Source organism: Sinocyclocheilus rhinocerous, unplaced genomic scaffold, assembly GCF_001515625.1.
Source record: "Sinocyclocheilus rhinocerous isolate Xijiao unplaced genomic scaffold, SAMN03320098_v1.1 scaffold3662, whole genome shotgun sequence".
Taxonomy (NCBI): Eukaryota; Metazoa; Chordata; class Actinopteri; order Cypriniformes; family Cyprinidae; genus Sinocyclocheilus; species Sinocyclocheilus rhinocerous.
In genome coordinates this window covers 335105-352097 of record NW_015629036.1, presented here as the reverse complement: position 1 = coordinate 352097, position 16993 = coordinate 335105, and the positions used below count along the sequence as shown (strand labels likewise).

Genomic DNA, 16993 nt, shown 5'->3' with positions numbered 1-16993 from the left:
TCTGAATGAAATAATAAAATGCGACTTATACGTGCCTTATGTTTTTCCCCCCTAAAAAACAATTTTTTTTTAATACGCGTAGCGTATTTTAACTATGCAGCAAACATTTTTAAATATTTTGATAAATTACTGAAAAAATAAATAATTAAATGACTTTTTAAACCATTTTACTGATTGTATTAATCAGTCAAAATTCTTACGGTCGGTTAACTGGTTAAACGGTTAAAATGGACATCCCTAATCTATACCTTTCACTTTTTAAGACTAAATCAAAAGATGGATTCATTGTTATTCTAAATTAAAAAGTACAACAACAATAAAACAGTAAGATACAATCACAAACAAGCTTACAAACATTTATTAACACAAACAAATAAGATGAGGCATTGCATACACCGCATGCTGTATTATATACCGACTAATAAAATACAGAACGTTTAGCAAACACTGAGGAATCAAATAAAAAATAAATAAAAGAGAGCCTCCATAGCGTAACGCGAGGTAAACAGCAAAGATAATGCAAATGAAAACAAAAAGAAAAGTAAAACTAAACTTGCTGTCGGTGACAGTGCTTGCATGTTTTTTTTCCCACAAGAATACCAACATGTTCACCTTTGGTTTAAGAAGCGGTCTTTTACTTTACTTTAGCTTGAAACCCATCCATCGTTTCCTCAATATTCGCGCTCGTGCTGACGCGGCGAGTATAAACCAGGCTCTACTCTCGAAGCGCTGCGCAGTTCAAACGACTAGCGCAGTTTCATTATGCTTTCAGTTTCGTTTGCCGTTTGATGTTTCACATATGCAACAGAATTGGCAGCGTTTATGAGTTAAACAACGCGGTGGTCGCGCCAGTGCGACCGCGCACAGCATTTAGTCTCACAGGCAGAAAAAATGGTCGCAGTCTGGAGCCCTGTACTTCATGTTGCCATGTTGCAGCCATTACCAATCCAGTGAAATGCCACAACTATTCATACCAAAAATAATAAAACACTAAATATTTAAATGATACAATTATATAAGTACTTAAAATAGTACTATATAATAATAACAACTATATGTAGTTGAGTAATTGTCAACTGAATACACCTTCAAAATACAGAAACACAGAAAGAATCACGATACATCAGAGAGCTGTTTTTCTCCCACTACATGATATATCAACACATCACCATCATCTGGGGCCTCATGAATGAAATCTTGTTTAGATTATATCCTAATAGAGTGCAAATGTACACACATAAATTTTTTTTAATTTATTACATTTATTAAATTAAAACCAATAGCAGAATCGTGTGCATACATTTATTTCTAAATAGTAATGTGTGAAATGTACTTTTCACCACCCATGTTGTGTGTGCAGCACTGATCTGTTATTATAGTCGTACGTTTGCTGATATAGTCGTAGTGTGTGTAGTAGCCTCTGTGTCTCTGAGAAGCACCACATTCTAAGCTCGTGCACCGCTAGTGTAACTTTGTTTTCGTTTTGTGCAACAGAAACACTCTTTACAATTAATAAACCATGACATTTTAAAGCGCAGTTAATAGTGAAATTGGTTAATTGTTGCACCCTATTCCAAACAAAAGGAAATATATCCGTATCTGCATCGGCTATCAGCCAAAATGAGTTGAAAAATATCAGCATATTGGATATCAGCAAAACTCCAATATCGTGCATCCCTAGCATCTACTAACCTGAGTGTGGAAGTTTGCCATACTAGTCGTCTCGATGTCCTTCTTCCCCAGGATCTCCATTTTGACGGGTGAGTTGGGGAACTTAGTAGAGAAGTACTCCAGGAAGTCTGGGAGGTAGGAGGCAGCGCCGTGAATCACACCCATCACGTAGTTAGCGGCTCCATCCTGGTCCTCGCAAAACGCCAGCGTCACAAACTCCTGCGCAAACCTCTGCATCTCCACAGGAGACAGGACAGAGAGCTCCTTGCTGTAGGCGTGAGCCACCAGAGCTCCTCCGTTCGGCTGGTGCTCCACGTGAACCAGACAGCCGAACTCCAGCCGCTCCAGCCCGGGGAGTTTAGCGGCTCTGGCCTCGCCGTCTGCTGCGTTCGCGCTCTGGCCACAGCTGTTCTCCTGCTTCAGGCTGCTGACGGAGCTCAGAGCGCCGCCCTGCTGGACTGGAGGCGGCGGCGGCTTGAATTCTGAACCAGATTTGGGGAGATCAGAACACACCGTCTGGATAGATTTGCTGTACATCTTAGGCCGCTTCCGCTTTTCACCTTCTTTGTGTTTCTTTTTCTTTTTCTTCTTGACCTTTTTCATCAGCAGATCCTCAGCGGAGTCGATCTTCGGCTTCTCTCTGTCACCTACAGCACAGGAGAAAGAAGATTAACTTACACAAAAATCCTCAGAACGAGAGTGATTTGGCATCCTAGCAAACAGCAGAGCTAATGAAGACAGGAGCAGACGTGAGTGAATCCATCGAGGTCTGTAAATCTCCAGAGAGCTTCAGTGCAGCGAGAGCTAAAGGTGAGACGTCCGTGAGACCTGAGCTTTCTTTAGTCATGACTGAAAATGACACAAATCCACTAGTTGAGCACTCAAAGACATCCACCAGCATCACAAATAACAGACACTAATAATACAAATACAGAAACGGACAATCCAACTGACTGATGGCCGACTATCAGACACCTGGCCATGAACACAGTCACGGGACACAAAATGACTTCAGAGAGGAGCAGAGACAGAAGAACACACCGTCATCAGAGCTAAACGTGTGTGAGAAACACTGAGGAGCTGCGGGAATGAGTCCGTCTGTGTCTCCAACAGTTTATTAATGCTCTCTTATCATCTTACTAGCAGAATGACTTATCTACTTGTATTTCTCTGGATTCTTTAATGACACTCATTTTATACTTCAGTTTCTTCTACCAAAAGAATGTATGGTGAGACAAACATAACATCTTTTGTCATAAAACGCCATAAAATTGAGATACAAAATCAACATGCAACTAACACACTACTTTCTTTAAGTAATGTGACATGATTAGTTAGTTTAGTCATCAGTTGTGTACAAACGATGGTGTGTGTGTTAAACACAATCTCGGGGCGACAGTGAAAAATGGCTCTGTGTTTCCATAAATGAAGAGGTACAAGTGAAAGTTTAACAGCTGAGCGTGACAAACTCTCGCGTCAGAGTTTTCATATTATGAAGTTTTCCAACAGACTGAATGTCTGAATGTTTCTGGAATCCAGCAGCAGAGTAAGCAAACGTGTGTGTGTTTGCGTGCGTGATCCAGACCGGACAGATTCAGATCGAGCACTGTTTCTGGAGGACCAGTGATGAAGAGCTGCTGCTCTCTACTATTAGCCTGATTTACACACTCCAGCCATTAGTTACATTAAAACACTCAGTTCGTTTTTCTAGTTTAGTATAAATTAGTTCTAGTTTAATCTATAACTCTAGTGATCCTGGCTGCATTTTTGAAAGAATATTTCTGATTGCTTGATTCCAACACATCACCCAAACACAGTCGATTCAATCTTACACCTGGATCTCTAATATGCTAAATCAAATATTGGAATGTTTTTTGGATTTAAAAAATCTAAACTGTTGAATGGTGAATATAAATCTTTACACATTGTGGTACACTGCCTGGCCAAAAAATAAAGTTGCCATTTGGATTTAAATGAGCAAACACAGACTATTTTAGGACTGGATCATTATTGCGGTGATTAATATGTTTCTGGCATGTTGTATGATTCGCAACAACCCAACGTACCCATGCACATATTTCAGTATGACAATGTCAAGATTCAGCAGGTTCAAATTGTGAGCATGAGGAATCATTTTCATATGAACTGGCACCACGCAGTCCTGCTTAACTCTACAGAGCGGTCTGACTCTCCCACTGCCAATACAAGATCTCAGCCACACATTAATGCAACTCTTGATGGAAATAAATGATGTGATGTTGCATAATGATGTCAAAAGCACAATGTTTCAGAGCTAAAGAGGGTCCAACAAAACATTAACGTGTGCAATCTTTTTCTGGACAGGCAGTGCATGATCAAAGTCAGTAAAGAGACTGAATGAAAGCGTCACAAGCTTGAACACATTTCCAGCTTTATTTAGAATCAGACTCTAACCAAAAATGACTTGAATCACGTGAACGAGTCAGTAATAACTCTGAACGATTCACTGACTCAGCGAGTCAGATATCAAATCGCACATTTGCAAACATTCTGGTCTTTCAGTTGCATTCTGCAGCACCACTCCAGATAATACAATTACTGTGATGAACTTCAATATTTTTAGAATACCGTTTATTAAATAAGCAATAAAGTATGACAAGTTTTGTCATATATTGTATGACGCCATCTAAAACGGTTGCATCTTGTTCAAGTACATCAGCCAGGGCTTTTTGGCCACAAAATTATATGGTGCTTATTTTGTAATAAATTGTGATTTCTGCAGTGATGACAAACATCTCGTCTCATATGGAAATATCTGATGTTAACAATCAGGCAAAAAGAACAAAAGGCACACACTGCGCAGCCAATAGAGTGTGTTTTTGAGCAGGTTCAGTTTCTCAGATGTCTTCAGTGACCAGCACTTCTCTAAAGCTCTGTTCTGCTGTGACAGCGTCTCAGTCCACATCACGTTTACGCTGTCAAGACTTTTTCATATTATATAATAAAACCTTTGGAAATGATGTGCATGTTGAAAGTGAAACCGAGTTTCCAAAAGCACGTTATGAGCGCCTGAAGCTCACATGTGGATTCAGAGCGCAGGTCAGAGGTCAAACGCAGGTGATTGACAGATCGCTCACCTTTCTGCTGGATCTTCACCTCTCCATTCTCTCTCTTCATCTCCGTCATCAGCTTATGTTTTCTTTTCTCCTTCATCTCCTTCTCTCTCTTTTTCTCGCGGTCTCTGTCTCTCTGCTTCTCTTTGTCTTTGACGGTGTGTTCTGTAGGAGAAAGAAACAGTTACACGCGTGTGAGTCCTGCTCAAACACACACTGGTGAAAGGTCATGAATTTACCAGCTCAGATCTTAGACTAGTCACATTCCTCACTAGACTGTCAAAGTGTTCTACTATATCTTCATACACTCGGATAAACTGTCATGAAAAACTAGGTTTGAACAGTCCTGCGAGAAGCATTTATAACCTGAACACATTCTGGACAGGCTTCATGATCCTCGTACAAACACACACATCACGCTCATGCAGACGTTTCTGTCACGTTCCTGTGCTCATGTTCAGAGCTGCACAGGCCAGACTCACTTCAACAAGGTACTAGAGTAAAATAATGTGTTTCATAAAGACAAACTGCATAAATTGTGAAATGAATGAAAACATGATTATAAACCACTAAAACACTGTTGTGGAAGCATGTAAACAGACAGAGACAATAAAAAAGGTCATTCTGTCATCGTTTACTCTCCCTCGTGTCGCTCCAGACCTGCATGACTTTCTTTCTTCTGCAGAACACAGAAGATGTTTTGAAGAACGTTTCAACTACTTTTGTCAATACAGTGAAAGTAAAATGAGTTTAAAACACCACTGCACCGATCTGACTTTCATTATGTGGACATTTCTCAAAATATCTGCTTTAGTGATCCAGAAAGAAAGTCATGCAGGTTAGGAAGGATGTGAAAGTGTGTAAATAACGGATTGATCGTGTTTGGGTTCCTGCAAATGATCTTTTGAACGTCTTTTGAGCCCCTGAAGGAATACAGCTCCTTCTGAGAAGCTTCACGATCCATTCACTGCTCTTGTCAGGAGTGTAACTGATCTGTAATGACTTAATGTGAGTTAGTGTGAGTTAGGGTGAGTTAGTGTGAGTTAGTGCGAGTAGCTGGTTAGCATCTGAAGCTGACAGAAATGACTGAATGTGGCTTTTGTGCTCATGTTGTTATGACAGATTGGTTACTACTTTATTAGTGCTCATTATCATGTTATGTGTGAGTAACGCAAATGTGTGTAACAGGCCTGAAACAAATAACACACAACTGTTCAGCACTCGCAGTTTACAGTGAAGCTTACAGTGTGACAGAAAACAGCAGATTTATTACAGAGTAACAGAACATCGCTGTCACACACACAGATCAAAGCCTTCACTGGAGCTTCAGCTGGATGACAATGTTATTACAGATATTTCAGCAGTTGTTATAATCGCGATGATCGTTAATGTTGATCTTCTGGTGTCTGAATAGACATTTCAGGAATGACAGCAGATATTTCGAATGCTGTTTTTATTAACACGGGCTATTATTCTGCCGTCCTGCAGGTTAAATTGAAACTTGAATATAAAGAGACGCATTTATTGGCATTATGATGATGTGTGTCTGCTGTAGCAGCAGATGTTAATGAGCGCGTCACATTGCAGCTGCACGCGCCGATGCTAAGCTAACTAGCGCGCTGTCGAGGTTTCCACTCAAATAAACGCGCACACACTCGTTCACGAGACACAATAAACCCTTAATAACACACACACACACACACACACACACACACACACTCACTCACTCACTCACTCGCACCCGCACCGATCACAGCTAGCGAAGCAGCGGCCCGTTATCAGCCGCAAACAGCGCCCGAGCAGCAGCAGCGAAGCGACTAGCGATACCTTTCTGCAACAGCTTCAGCTCTCCGTTCTCCTTCTTCACACTGAGGTGATTTTCAGCCGCCAGTTTGTGTTTCTTCCTCTCTTTCTCTCTGTCTTTGCCTTTCTCTTTCTCTCGCTCTCTGTCTTTCTCTGTTTTGGTTTTCTTGTTTTTCGGTTTGCTGCTGTAATTCTGCTGCTCCGTGCCTCCGTTCATCTTCTTGGCTTTAAATATTTTCTCTTCATGTCGGATTTTTTTGGCCGGTGGAGGATGATGATGGTGCTCCCGGTTCTGGGACGCTGGTTTCGGTTCGGTGGGTTTGTTGAGCTGAATGAACTCCGCCATCTTTTCTCTATTTACTCTCTCGAGCTGCTGCTGTTTGTGTAAGACGCACGGGAGGGGCGTGGCCTGGCGGTGATTGACAGCAGGAGCGGTGACGTCAGCAGTTTAGTCTCTGTACTCACTTGATTATGATTCATGAACCCATTTACTCTCTAATCTCGATATTTTTCCAAATTTTGATGATACTCGATACATCGTTATTTTTCCATCTGCTCTCCACAAATGTAAAAATATAATTTTTTTGGTCTCTCATGAAAAAGAAATTAACACCAAATTGTTTACAGCAAAATAACACTAGTTAAAAATTTAATAATCTAGACATGGTGACCACTTGCTACTTTTTACTACATGAACACAAAAGGAATAGTGATATATATATATATATATATAACGTAATGAAATGTATTGTGGTTGTTGCAACGACTTCACGTGTTTCTTTGAAGAAAAGAGAAAAACATGAACAAAGAAACACATTTGCAGAATAAGTGCCAATATTTGTTTGCATTTACACCCCAAGCGCAGATCTGTTCTCATATACAGTATCAGATGTTTAGATCATCACTTCTTCAGATTCAATCTTGCATTTAAATCTGCCGGTTGTCAAACTAGAAAGTAGCAATAAAATTAATAATTTATTCAAATGGTGAATGGGTTACAAAGAGAAAGCGACATGTTAAAGACCGTATGTTTATAGAGGATATCAATGTTTACATTCTTAAACACAGTTGTACTAATAAACATAAGTAATATTGTCAGGTGAAACAGCTGCTCATAAAAGCTGGTTGTGGAAATCAGTATTTCTGAATATGGACTAAATAACTGCACTAAAGCTTGGAGTAAAATACTATTTAAATAATGACATAAAAACAGCTTACATTTAAGATCTTAGATGATATATATCCAGCAAAAGGTGTATTAGAGAGATTGATTAGATATTCCTGTGATTTTTCTTCAACAAAACAAAACAAGAATCCATCATTATTGTTCATCATTTGGTATCGATGTACTATTCCAATGAAAATAATCAATTAAATTAAATTATGACATTTTATTAATTTAGGAAAATTTCACAAAAAGAAATGGTGAGGGTCTAAGCCTAATTTAATTCATTTTGTCCAGGAAACAAAGAATACAGCGTCTGTTTGGAGAACACTGTCAATACTGTATAAATCTGTGTATTCTCTTACTCAACGCTTAAAAATGATAAACAGCATATCAACAGCTTTATGAATATAACACTATACAAATTATGCAAAATAAATCAGAGAATAGATTTGCAGTAATTTTTCACATATTAAATTAGTGACCGGTTACTATTTGAAAAATATTTTTTTATTCCCATTTAAATTTATGGATAAAGAAATTTGCCTGATTAATACATTTATAATATCCTGTATTTTAAATGGAATATTTTAAACCTAACCTCTATCGCAGGAAAATAAATTATCTTTGAATACAATGTCCATATTCCTCTTAACGAAAACTTCAGTTTGTTATAAATTACAAAATCAGTGGATGATGCTCCGCTCCCATCGCTGTTCAACAGCTGCGCAAACTCAAAGCATGATGGGAAACGACTTGCTGACGACAGAGCTTAAAGCTCATTGGCTCAAAACAATCACAACATTTTGTTCTAGTGTAAAATGTGAAATTGTATATATATTGAATTGATTGTTAATTTAGTTCATGTGAATCAGCAGTTATTATGCAGCCACTGTATCAGGAACAGAGCACATGATGGAGCTGTTGGCTTGTGCTTACGAGAGATTTCTTCACTCCCGTCCAGGCGTCTCAAACCAGCCTCTTCTCCTGACTTGAAGGAGATTCCACTGACGTCTGACTGGCATCCCGAGAGGTCATGTGACCCGGATGGAGGAGCGTTCATTAATGCACTGCGACAGAGAGACCACACACTCATCCTTCATCAGCTCTTCTGTCAGAACTTCTCAGATAACATCCATTCAGTGAGAAACAGGAATGAATAAATCAGAGTAAGACGTGATCACAGGAACACAACAGCTTTACCAGCAGATGAAATTATTGATGAATGGATCAATGAGTATGAATACATGCGAACAGAGCTGAGTGCTAACCCTAACCTAACCCTAGCACTCGTGTGTCACGCTGAGCTCGTTCTGCCGTCTATCACAGGACTGCCATATTCTAGCATCTGAATGATTAGCACATCAAACAATAGTGGAAAATGACAAACTGCTGCAGCAAATGCAACAGACACAGAAACTCAAACGCTGCTGTTCACAAACACGTGTTACAGCTGTGTGAATGCAGATGTTCAGCAGCAGATGGCGAGAGCGAGCGCCTGTCTGAACCAATATGAACAATATCAGCTGTAGAAACTTCAACATGTGACACACACACACACACTCTCACACTCACAATCACACACACACTTACAATCTCTCACACACACACACACACACTCTCAATCACACACACAATCTCTCACACACAATCACACATACTTACAATCACTCTCACACACACTCAATCACTCTCACACACACACACACACACACACTTACAATCACTCTCCCACACACACACACACTCACAATCACTCTCCCACACACACACACACACATTCACAATCTCTCACACACACAATAACTCTCTCACACACACACACACACACTCACAATCTCTCTCTCTCTCTCACACACACACACAGCATGTACTGAGAATAAAGCAGCAGGAGACATCTTCCTCCTAATGTTTTACTGACATGTTGATTGATTGATTGATTGACAGGTCTGTGTTGGAAGGTCGAGTAAAATCCCAGAGGTTTAAATGCGACTTTGTGCAGCTCGCACACATTCTCTCTCTGCGTCTCAAACACACAGTAAAATGGAAAACAAAAAAAAGCCACGGGCGAGCTGTCAGGGTGTTGTTCGTGAGGTGAGAAAATGACATACAAAAATAACCTCTAGAATACAATTTACAAAAAGCATCATCACAATTTCCAGCGTCTCGTGAAGCGGCCGGTACGCGCCGGCCTGACCAACGCAAAGAAACGGCGAGAAAAGAAAACACAACACTGAAAAGGTTTGTTCTAACAGGAGGGCAAATAACTTACAGTTTGAGGTACACGTGACGCTTTCATGCACAGACGTCTTACATCGCATTAATATATTCAGTGATAGTACGTTTGCATCATTATTCACGGCTCGCCCTGAACACGCATGAGACACCGTTAATGAGGCAGCAGCTCCTCGGCCCTCGTCCGTCTGATCCGAGGATAAACTACTGCAGAAGATGCGCGAGTAACAAACAGGTCCAGGAGGAGTAAGGCAGGTCCTGGTCCCGGCGAGACGTTTAGCACCAGCACAGCGAGCAGCACTACAGCAGCGGCTGCACAGGTGCATCATGGGAGATTATCTTTGTAGCTTTACTGATTGTGTTAGTCAGAGAAGAGGGCGCAGAGTCTTGGACCGTCCGTCTACAGAGAAGAGAGAGGAGCGTGGAGTGTGCAGCGGATGGGTGCCGCGGTCACGTCCACTCCGACGGAGGCTCCCGGGGGCCTTTGGGATGCAAGCAGCGGCTGCTGAATCCTGCAGCACAGAGAGAAACTCACAGATCATAAAGGAAAAGCTTTCATCTGCTCCTCTGCTCTCGTCACTCACCCATCTCCGTCTCGGCTCTCCTGTCCTTCGGGACGCTCAGAGGCGAATCCGGACCCTTTCCGTTCTTCTGCTCAGCATCTAGAAAACAAAACAAAACCGGCAACACAGTTAAACAAATGCACGCCTTTGTCATCAGGCTTTTATTTCATCACTTTATGGGAGAAATCACATCAGCGTCAGCCGGCTGATCTTTGAGTCGGAGATATAGAAACCAGAAACAAAAGCACATTAACATTCAAATAAAGCTGAGGGTTTAACCACAATGCATTGCAATGCTGCAAGTGAATTAAGATATTATTTTTGTGTAATAATAATAATAATAATAATATATTCATTCTAATAATAAAAATCATATCTTTGTGTAAACAGTAAAGAATTAACTGAACAGCCGGCGCCGTCCGTGAACGTGAGACTTCGGGTGCTTTCACACCTGTAGATCGATTGCTTTGCTCCGAAACAGGGATTAAAATTATTACAATGTTGCTTTTTATTCTTGCTGCGGTTCGCTTTCACACGGCAAAGTTTCTAAATGGACCAAATTTGTTAATACAAGTCACGCGCGAGTAAACTGTTCTCTCATTGGTCAAAGTTCCACGGTTTATTTTCCGGGATTCCACTGAGCTGTCACGGCTGTCAGCCGTCAGGAGGCAACGACAACAGCTTGAGCTGAGACCACCTCGTTCAGGCGATCTCGGACCGATTGTTTTGGCGCGGATCCAAGCGCGATTGACGTGTTCACATATGCTCAAACGAACCGAGCTAAGGGGGGGAACGCGCCAGGTTCCGAAACAACGAGCCAGGTGTGAAAGCACCCTTACATGAGTCACAATAAAGCCGAACTGACATTAACTGTGATATAAAAAAAAATGAAGTGCTGTTATGTTAATGCTACACACACATGATGATATTGTAAATAACGCACCTAACGCGGGTTTCTAGAGCTGCACAAACTCATGTCAGATGAGATGACGGGGGAAAGTTTTATGGATTCAGTGAAAATAAAAGTCTGCAGGAAGTGCTGATCAACAGGAAGTGTCTTTGGCTACATACTGTCTCTCTCGCCTCTGTACACTCATATTCTGAGTGAGATTCATTGGCCAAAAATGAGAAAACATTAATAAACCCTTTAAGTGTGACGTACCGGTCTTTGGAGGACTAGCAGGAGCTTGTGTGTCTGCAGACGCCTGTGAAGAGAAGAGACAGACGTGAAATCACTCGTTCTCAGTCAGTTACAGCAGAAACAGACTCGTCTCACCTGTGACGACGCTTCGGCCGGCGGCGGCTTCACATCTGCGGGCTCTGAATGAACACGAGGGAAACGTTACAGGAAGTTCAGACAGACATGAGAACGAGAAGCTTAGACGCTATTACCTCACTAATAAAACAGAGTTTAATGACTGAACCCTTAATAAACCATTAGTGATCAACTCACTTCAAAATCAACACACACACACACCAGCTACCAACAAGCATTTATCTGCATAATTATTGAAAAGCATTCCGTCAAAACCACTTTTTGTCATTTATATTTCATAACGACCATTTCAGTCACTGCGAGACGTAACAGAGGGCTGAGATTCACGGTGTGTGTGTGTCATTAAACTGATTTTCACCAAGAGCAACCAGATAAAAGTAAATCTTCATTGTCTGAATTCTTCAGTTGTCTGCGTTCAGTGGAACAAGATCAGACTTCTTTACAGAAGCAGGAAGTGACGCGCTGTGCTTCTGTCTCAGAGCCTCTGCTGCCCTCGTGTGGCTGGACACAGTAAAGACGCACCTGTGGCCATTAGGAAGGACTCAGCGGTTCGCTCAGGAACAGGCGGGGGCAAATCTTCACTGTCGTCACAGTCTGGGGCAAAGAAAGCAGTTACAGACCAGCGCTCACACACACACACACACCATCCAGAGCGTTTACCCAGCTGAACACAGCATCAGCACCTGACACAAGCCCAGAGCCCCGATCATGAGCTCAGAACACGCTACCATCATGCCTTCAGCCCCACAACCCTACTGAGTGCCCTAGACAGGCAGCATTAGCACATTAGCACAGTTCAGAGGCAGAAAACAAGCTGCATTTGATCAGGTGACCTAAAGATCCCAGGAGCATCTCTGCACTCACACACACACACACACACACACACTCACTCACACACGTGTGAATATACAGCCACATCAGCTGACAGAACTTCAGGCATTGAAGGAAAAATAGGGAAAAAGGTTCTTCTGTTCCGAGATTACACACACATCCACTTCCTAAAGATCAACACACTCATCAGACTCTCATTCTGTCTGAGAGATTGGACTCAAAGCGACACAGACTCCAGTCACAGCGATGCTTCCATCGGTTCACCTGTTCACCTGTGTGAATCATTTCTGACCACCAACCTGATCAAATGAGAGTCAAACGACTCGAAGGAAGTGAGAGCTAGGAAAGGAAGCGGAGGAGCGGCGCGTGTTTGAGCACGTACCTGATGAGGTGTGTGTGGGGAGGCTCTGGCTGGCGATGGACATCGGTGTGACCCTGCGGGGCATGTGTTCACTCTGCTGCGCCACTGATACAGTGCTGGCTGCCGTGGAGTGAGCGTCGGCGTCAGTGAAGCCCGAGTGCAGCGGGTTGGTGAAGCTCAGCGCCGTCCTCACGGGTGCGGCTGGTGTCGCAGGACTGGGCGATCGATCCGCGGGCGAGGCTGCTCTCTCAGGACTGGACCAGGCGGCGTGACCCTTCTCCCCCTTCAGCGGCAGGTGGTTGGGTCGCGGAGGCTCGTCGGACTCCTCGGAAATGGAGCTGCTGCTGGTGTTGGAGCGCTTGAACGCATGCGACCGCTGCAACACGCTGTTCCCCTCGAAGCTGCGAGGGCCCTCCGTCAGCGGCACCTTCTTGATCTCGATGCTCAGCTTTCGCTCCAGGCGTCGGTCCGGCCCGTCGGCGGGGGGCGGCGCTGGGACGTTCTGTCCGGGATTACTGTAGTTCTCGTTGAGGTCGGGGTTTTGACCTGACGCCAGCACGTGCAGGATGGGTTTGGGATGGTAGCGGTCGTTGTCCTGCCGCACGTTTGTGACCGTAGGGAAGGCTGAAGGCGGAGACGGCGTGAGGATCGGAGGAACGGGCCGCGGCTCTGGAGGCTGCAGAATCTCCTCTTTCACGTCTCCTTCAACCTGATTGCTGAGAGAGAAGAGAGAAAACATGAGCTTCACCTCCAGAGGGAGACAAACATTCACACAAGACATGAGTTCGTATGGAAACACAGCAGATGGCATGACATACATAATTCTCTAAATACTAATACTCTAATACTATATATATATACTCTCTAAATACTAAAATAATTAAATTTGCATTGACACACACACTCTGTGAAACGAGTATGTTTCTAAGTTTCTTCATTCGGTGCGGTTGGAGGTTTGAGGTTGATGAGACTCTGGAGGCGTGTACCGAGGGGCGGAGTCTCACCTGCGGATGCGGGGCGGTTTGGGAGGGGGCGTGTCCCATCTCTCCTCATCTGAATTCTGAGCGGATTTTTCCGGGCTGCCCTCTTCCTGCAGTGTGTGTGTGTGTGTGTGTGAACAAAGACAAAGCAAACACGGGAATGTAAAACACTAGAACCTCTACATCACAAACAGAGAAATGAAAATAGAGGAGGAAAGGACAGAATGAAGATATTACAGCCTCAAACTGACACTTACAGTCCTGTGTGAGTGTGTGTGTGTGCGTGAGTGAGTGAGTGTGTGTGAGTGTGTGTCTGTGTGTGTGTGTGTGTGTGCGTGAGTGAGTGTGTGTCTGTGTGTGTGTGTGTGAGTGTGTGCGTGTTTGTGTGTGTGCGGTCAGACTGCATTGTGTCTGTATATCAGGCTTTTCAAACAGGAAGTAAAGCATCATTGTTTCTATTGTTCATTGTTTAATTTCTCTGAACTGACATTCCTGTGTTTCTAGAGATCTAATCCCAGCAGCTCATTGTGTGTGTTTGTGATCTTACCATCCCGTCTGTGAGCTCAGAGTTAGTCGGACTCTCCAAAAGCATCAGCTGTTTCTCAAAGAGCTGCGCAATCGCTCGATGAACCAACTCGTACTGCTCCTAACGTACAGAGAGAAACAGGAGGTTGGAGGATCAACCCTATGGCGGTTTGTAACGTGTCATGAACTCATGAAGCCTGTGATCAAAGTTATTCAGCTTCAGTGTGTATAGCGTGTTTTGTGTAGTTTACTTTGGTCTGAACTGCTGAATGCCGGTGTGTCCTCATCTCCTGAATCAGCTGGAAAACGTTAAAATCTTCAGGAATTCTCTGCAAAATAACACACAATGATGCCAGTCCTTCAGGTAGTGTGTGTGTGTGTGTGTGTCTGTGCGTGCGTGTGTGTGTGTCTGTGTTTGTGTGTGTGTGTGTGTGTGTGTGTGTTACCCCAGCTTTCAGGAGGTTCCATGTGTAGTCGATTGCACAGATGGCTCCTGTGCGTCCACAGCCGGCACTGTCAACACATGTACAACAGCACATATATGCAGTCAGAACACACGCTGATATTACACACTAACCAGTCGTTTCATATGAACAAGTAAACATGTTAAACGATCAGAAGGCCCTGCAGCATCACTGGTGCCCCGCTATCCTCCATCACACACCATCAGCACAAGCCCTCGGTCATCCATTCACTGAGCACAGCAAAACAAACATGGCACAAACTCAGAGGCTCATGCTAAATAAAAGACTTCTAACCCATAAACCCCAGACTACACCTGAACCTCAGCCTCTCATTCATCGTGATGATTAGCCATCAAGATGAAGCCAGAGACGGGAGAAGATCGAGGCGTCAGTTTGAGCTGCTGCTCGAGGCTCATGGGACTGAAGGTCAGGATGAGCAGATCTCATACCTGCAGTGGACACAGATGGGAACGTCGTCATGCTCCTGATATTCCCTCATCAGAGCGATCATGTCCAATATTGAATCGAACGATGACGGGACGTCGTGATCGGGCCAGTTCACATAATGAAACTGCGTCACTCGACGGGTTTCCTGACAGACCAGAGAGAAACAGACTGATGGTTAAAAAACTGTCTTGCTGCGACAGACAGACAGACAGACAGACAGAGAGACAGACAGACAGAGAGAGACAGAGAGACAGGGAGAGACATACAGACAGAGAGAGAGAGAGAGAGAGAGAGACAGACAGACAGAGAGAGAGACAGACAGACAGACAGAGAGAGAGAGAGAAACACAGACAGACAGACAGACAGACAGACAGAGACAGACAGACAGAGAGAGAGAGAGAAACATACAGAGAGACAGGGACAGACAGACAGACAGAGAGACAGGGACAGACAGACAGAGACAGACAGACAGACAGACTCACGTGATCAAACTCCACTGATAGTGTGCGGATAAGACAGACAGACAGACAGACAGACAGAGACAGACAGACAGAGAGACAGACAGACAGAGAGACAGGGAGAGACAGACAGACAGACAGACAGAGACAGACAGACAGACAGACTCACGTGATCAAACTCCACTGATAGTGCGCGGATAAAATAATCTGTCCTTGGCTGCTCAGACTCCTGAAAAAAAAAAAAAAGACGAAGCCCATATCAGACAGTGGCAATACGGATGAACAGTTCTTAGGTTAGTTAAGAACAGTTGTTATTAACTTATTCAGATCTGCATGGACCAGCTTGATGCATTTGATACAGTTTGTGTTTTCTGTGACGTGAGTAAATCTCAAACATGAATCCTGAAAGCGCATAAATGGGACTTAAGCTGGTAACAAACAAAAAAGATGCAAACATAGCATGCCTAATATATGTACTGATGTAAAATTACAGTAAAGCTGACTGCTGGCCAAGCTGAAGGCACACTGGGGAAAACAGATACGTCTTATTCCTGCATGTGAAGTTCAGATCCCATTTGAAGATGTCAAATTTAATGCGCTTCAGCTGTTCACACCGTCATCGACTGACTGAGAACAATCAGATTTAAGCCACATCGAGTTCCAGTGTGGACGCATTTCATGTGAACAATAACATCTGTTGCTACGGCCGCAGGCTCAACGCATTTCTTTTGATGTCATGTGACGAGAGAGAGGTGCAAGCTGGGAAGTGTAATGTGGACTCACACAGGAGATCCTGAAGGGGCCAAACGTCACAGGCTCATCTCCAAATTGTGGGAAGTAACGCTCACACTTTTTCTGCAGAGGAAAGCGAGTGAAGAAATTGTTTGAGTCTGTGAGTCGAAGCTTTTATGGCTAAAGCAGAGAATCCACATTGAAATCATTCTTACCCGCCCCATCTCAAACTCTCGACACGCCATCACGATTACCTGCGCAACAGAAGTCATGTGTCACTTAAGAGAACACACACACACACAGACATACACACAGACTCACTCACACAGACACACACTCACACACACACACACACACACACACACTCACACACTCACTCACTCACTCACT

The 16993-nt window shown here is 43.3% G+C and overlaps 2 protein-coding genes across 3 annotated transcripts in view; both read right to left on the bottom strand.

The window, feature by feature from the left end:
- Nucleotides 1–6993, bottom strand: part of LOC107738573 (round spermatid basic protein 1-like protein) — a 12123-nt gene extending 5130 nt beyond the window's left edge. The window contains exons 1-4 of the mRNA XM_016550338.1: nucleotides 6591–6993; nucleotides 4788–4928; nucleotides 2232–2318; nucleotides 1693–2153 (exon numbers count right to left, since the gene is read on the bottom strand). Coding sequence (XP_016405824.1) covers nucleotides 1693–2153; nucleotides 2232–2318; nucleotides 4788–4928; nucleotides 6591–6912 — 1011 coding nt within the window. The 5' untranslated portion in view covers nucleotides 6913–6993. The remainder of the gene's footprint in view (nucleotides 1–1692; nucleotides 2154–2231; nucleotides 2319–4787; nucleotides 4929–6590) is intronic.
- A 2637-nt stretch (nucleotides 6994–9630) lies between these two features.
- LOC107738571 (tyrosine-protein phosphatase non-receptor type 12-like) overlaps nucleotides 9631–16993 on the bottom strand; it is a 21449-nt gene continuing 14086 nt past the window's right edge. The window contains exons 5-18 of one of the 2 annotated variants that reach the window (XM_016550336.1): nucleotides 16819–16857; nucleotides 16655–16726; nucleotides 16041–16100; nucleotides 15416–15558; nucleotides 14949–15015; nucleotides 14754–14831; nucleotides 14525–14623; nucleotides 14002–14087; nucleotides 13019–13713; nucleotides 12328–12399; nucleotides 11806–11849; nucleotides 11692–11734; nucleotides 10551–10628; nucleotides 9631–10478 (exon numbers count right to left, since the gene is read on the bottom strand). In XM_016550336.1, the coding sequence (XP_016405822.1) occupies nucleotides 10417–10478; nucleotides 10551–10628; nucleotides 11692–11734; nucleotides 11806–11849; nucleotides 12328–12399; nucleotides 13019–13713; nucleotides 14002–14087; nucleotides 14525–14623; nucleotides 14754–14831; nucleotides 14949–15015; nucleotides 15416–15558; nucleotides 16041–16100; nucleotides 16655–16726; nucleotides 16819–16857 (1638 nt within the window). In that variant the 3' untranslated portion in view covers nucleotides 9631–10416. The remainder of the gene's footprint in view (nucleotides 10479–10550; nucleotides 10629–11691; nucleotides 11735–11805; nucleotides 11850–12327; nucleotides 12400–13018; nucleotides 13714–14001; nucleotides 14088–14524; nucleotides 14624–14753; nucleotides 14832–14948; nucleotides 15016–15415; nucleotides 15559–16040; nucleotides 16101–16654; nucleotides 16727–16818; nucleotides 16858–16993) is intronic. The other variant, XM_016550337.1, reaches the window with a different exon arrangement.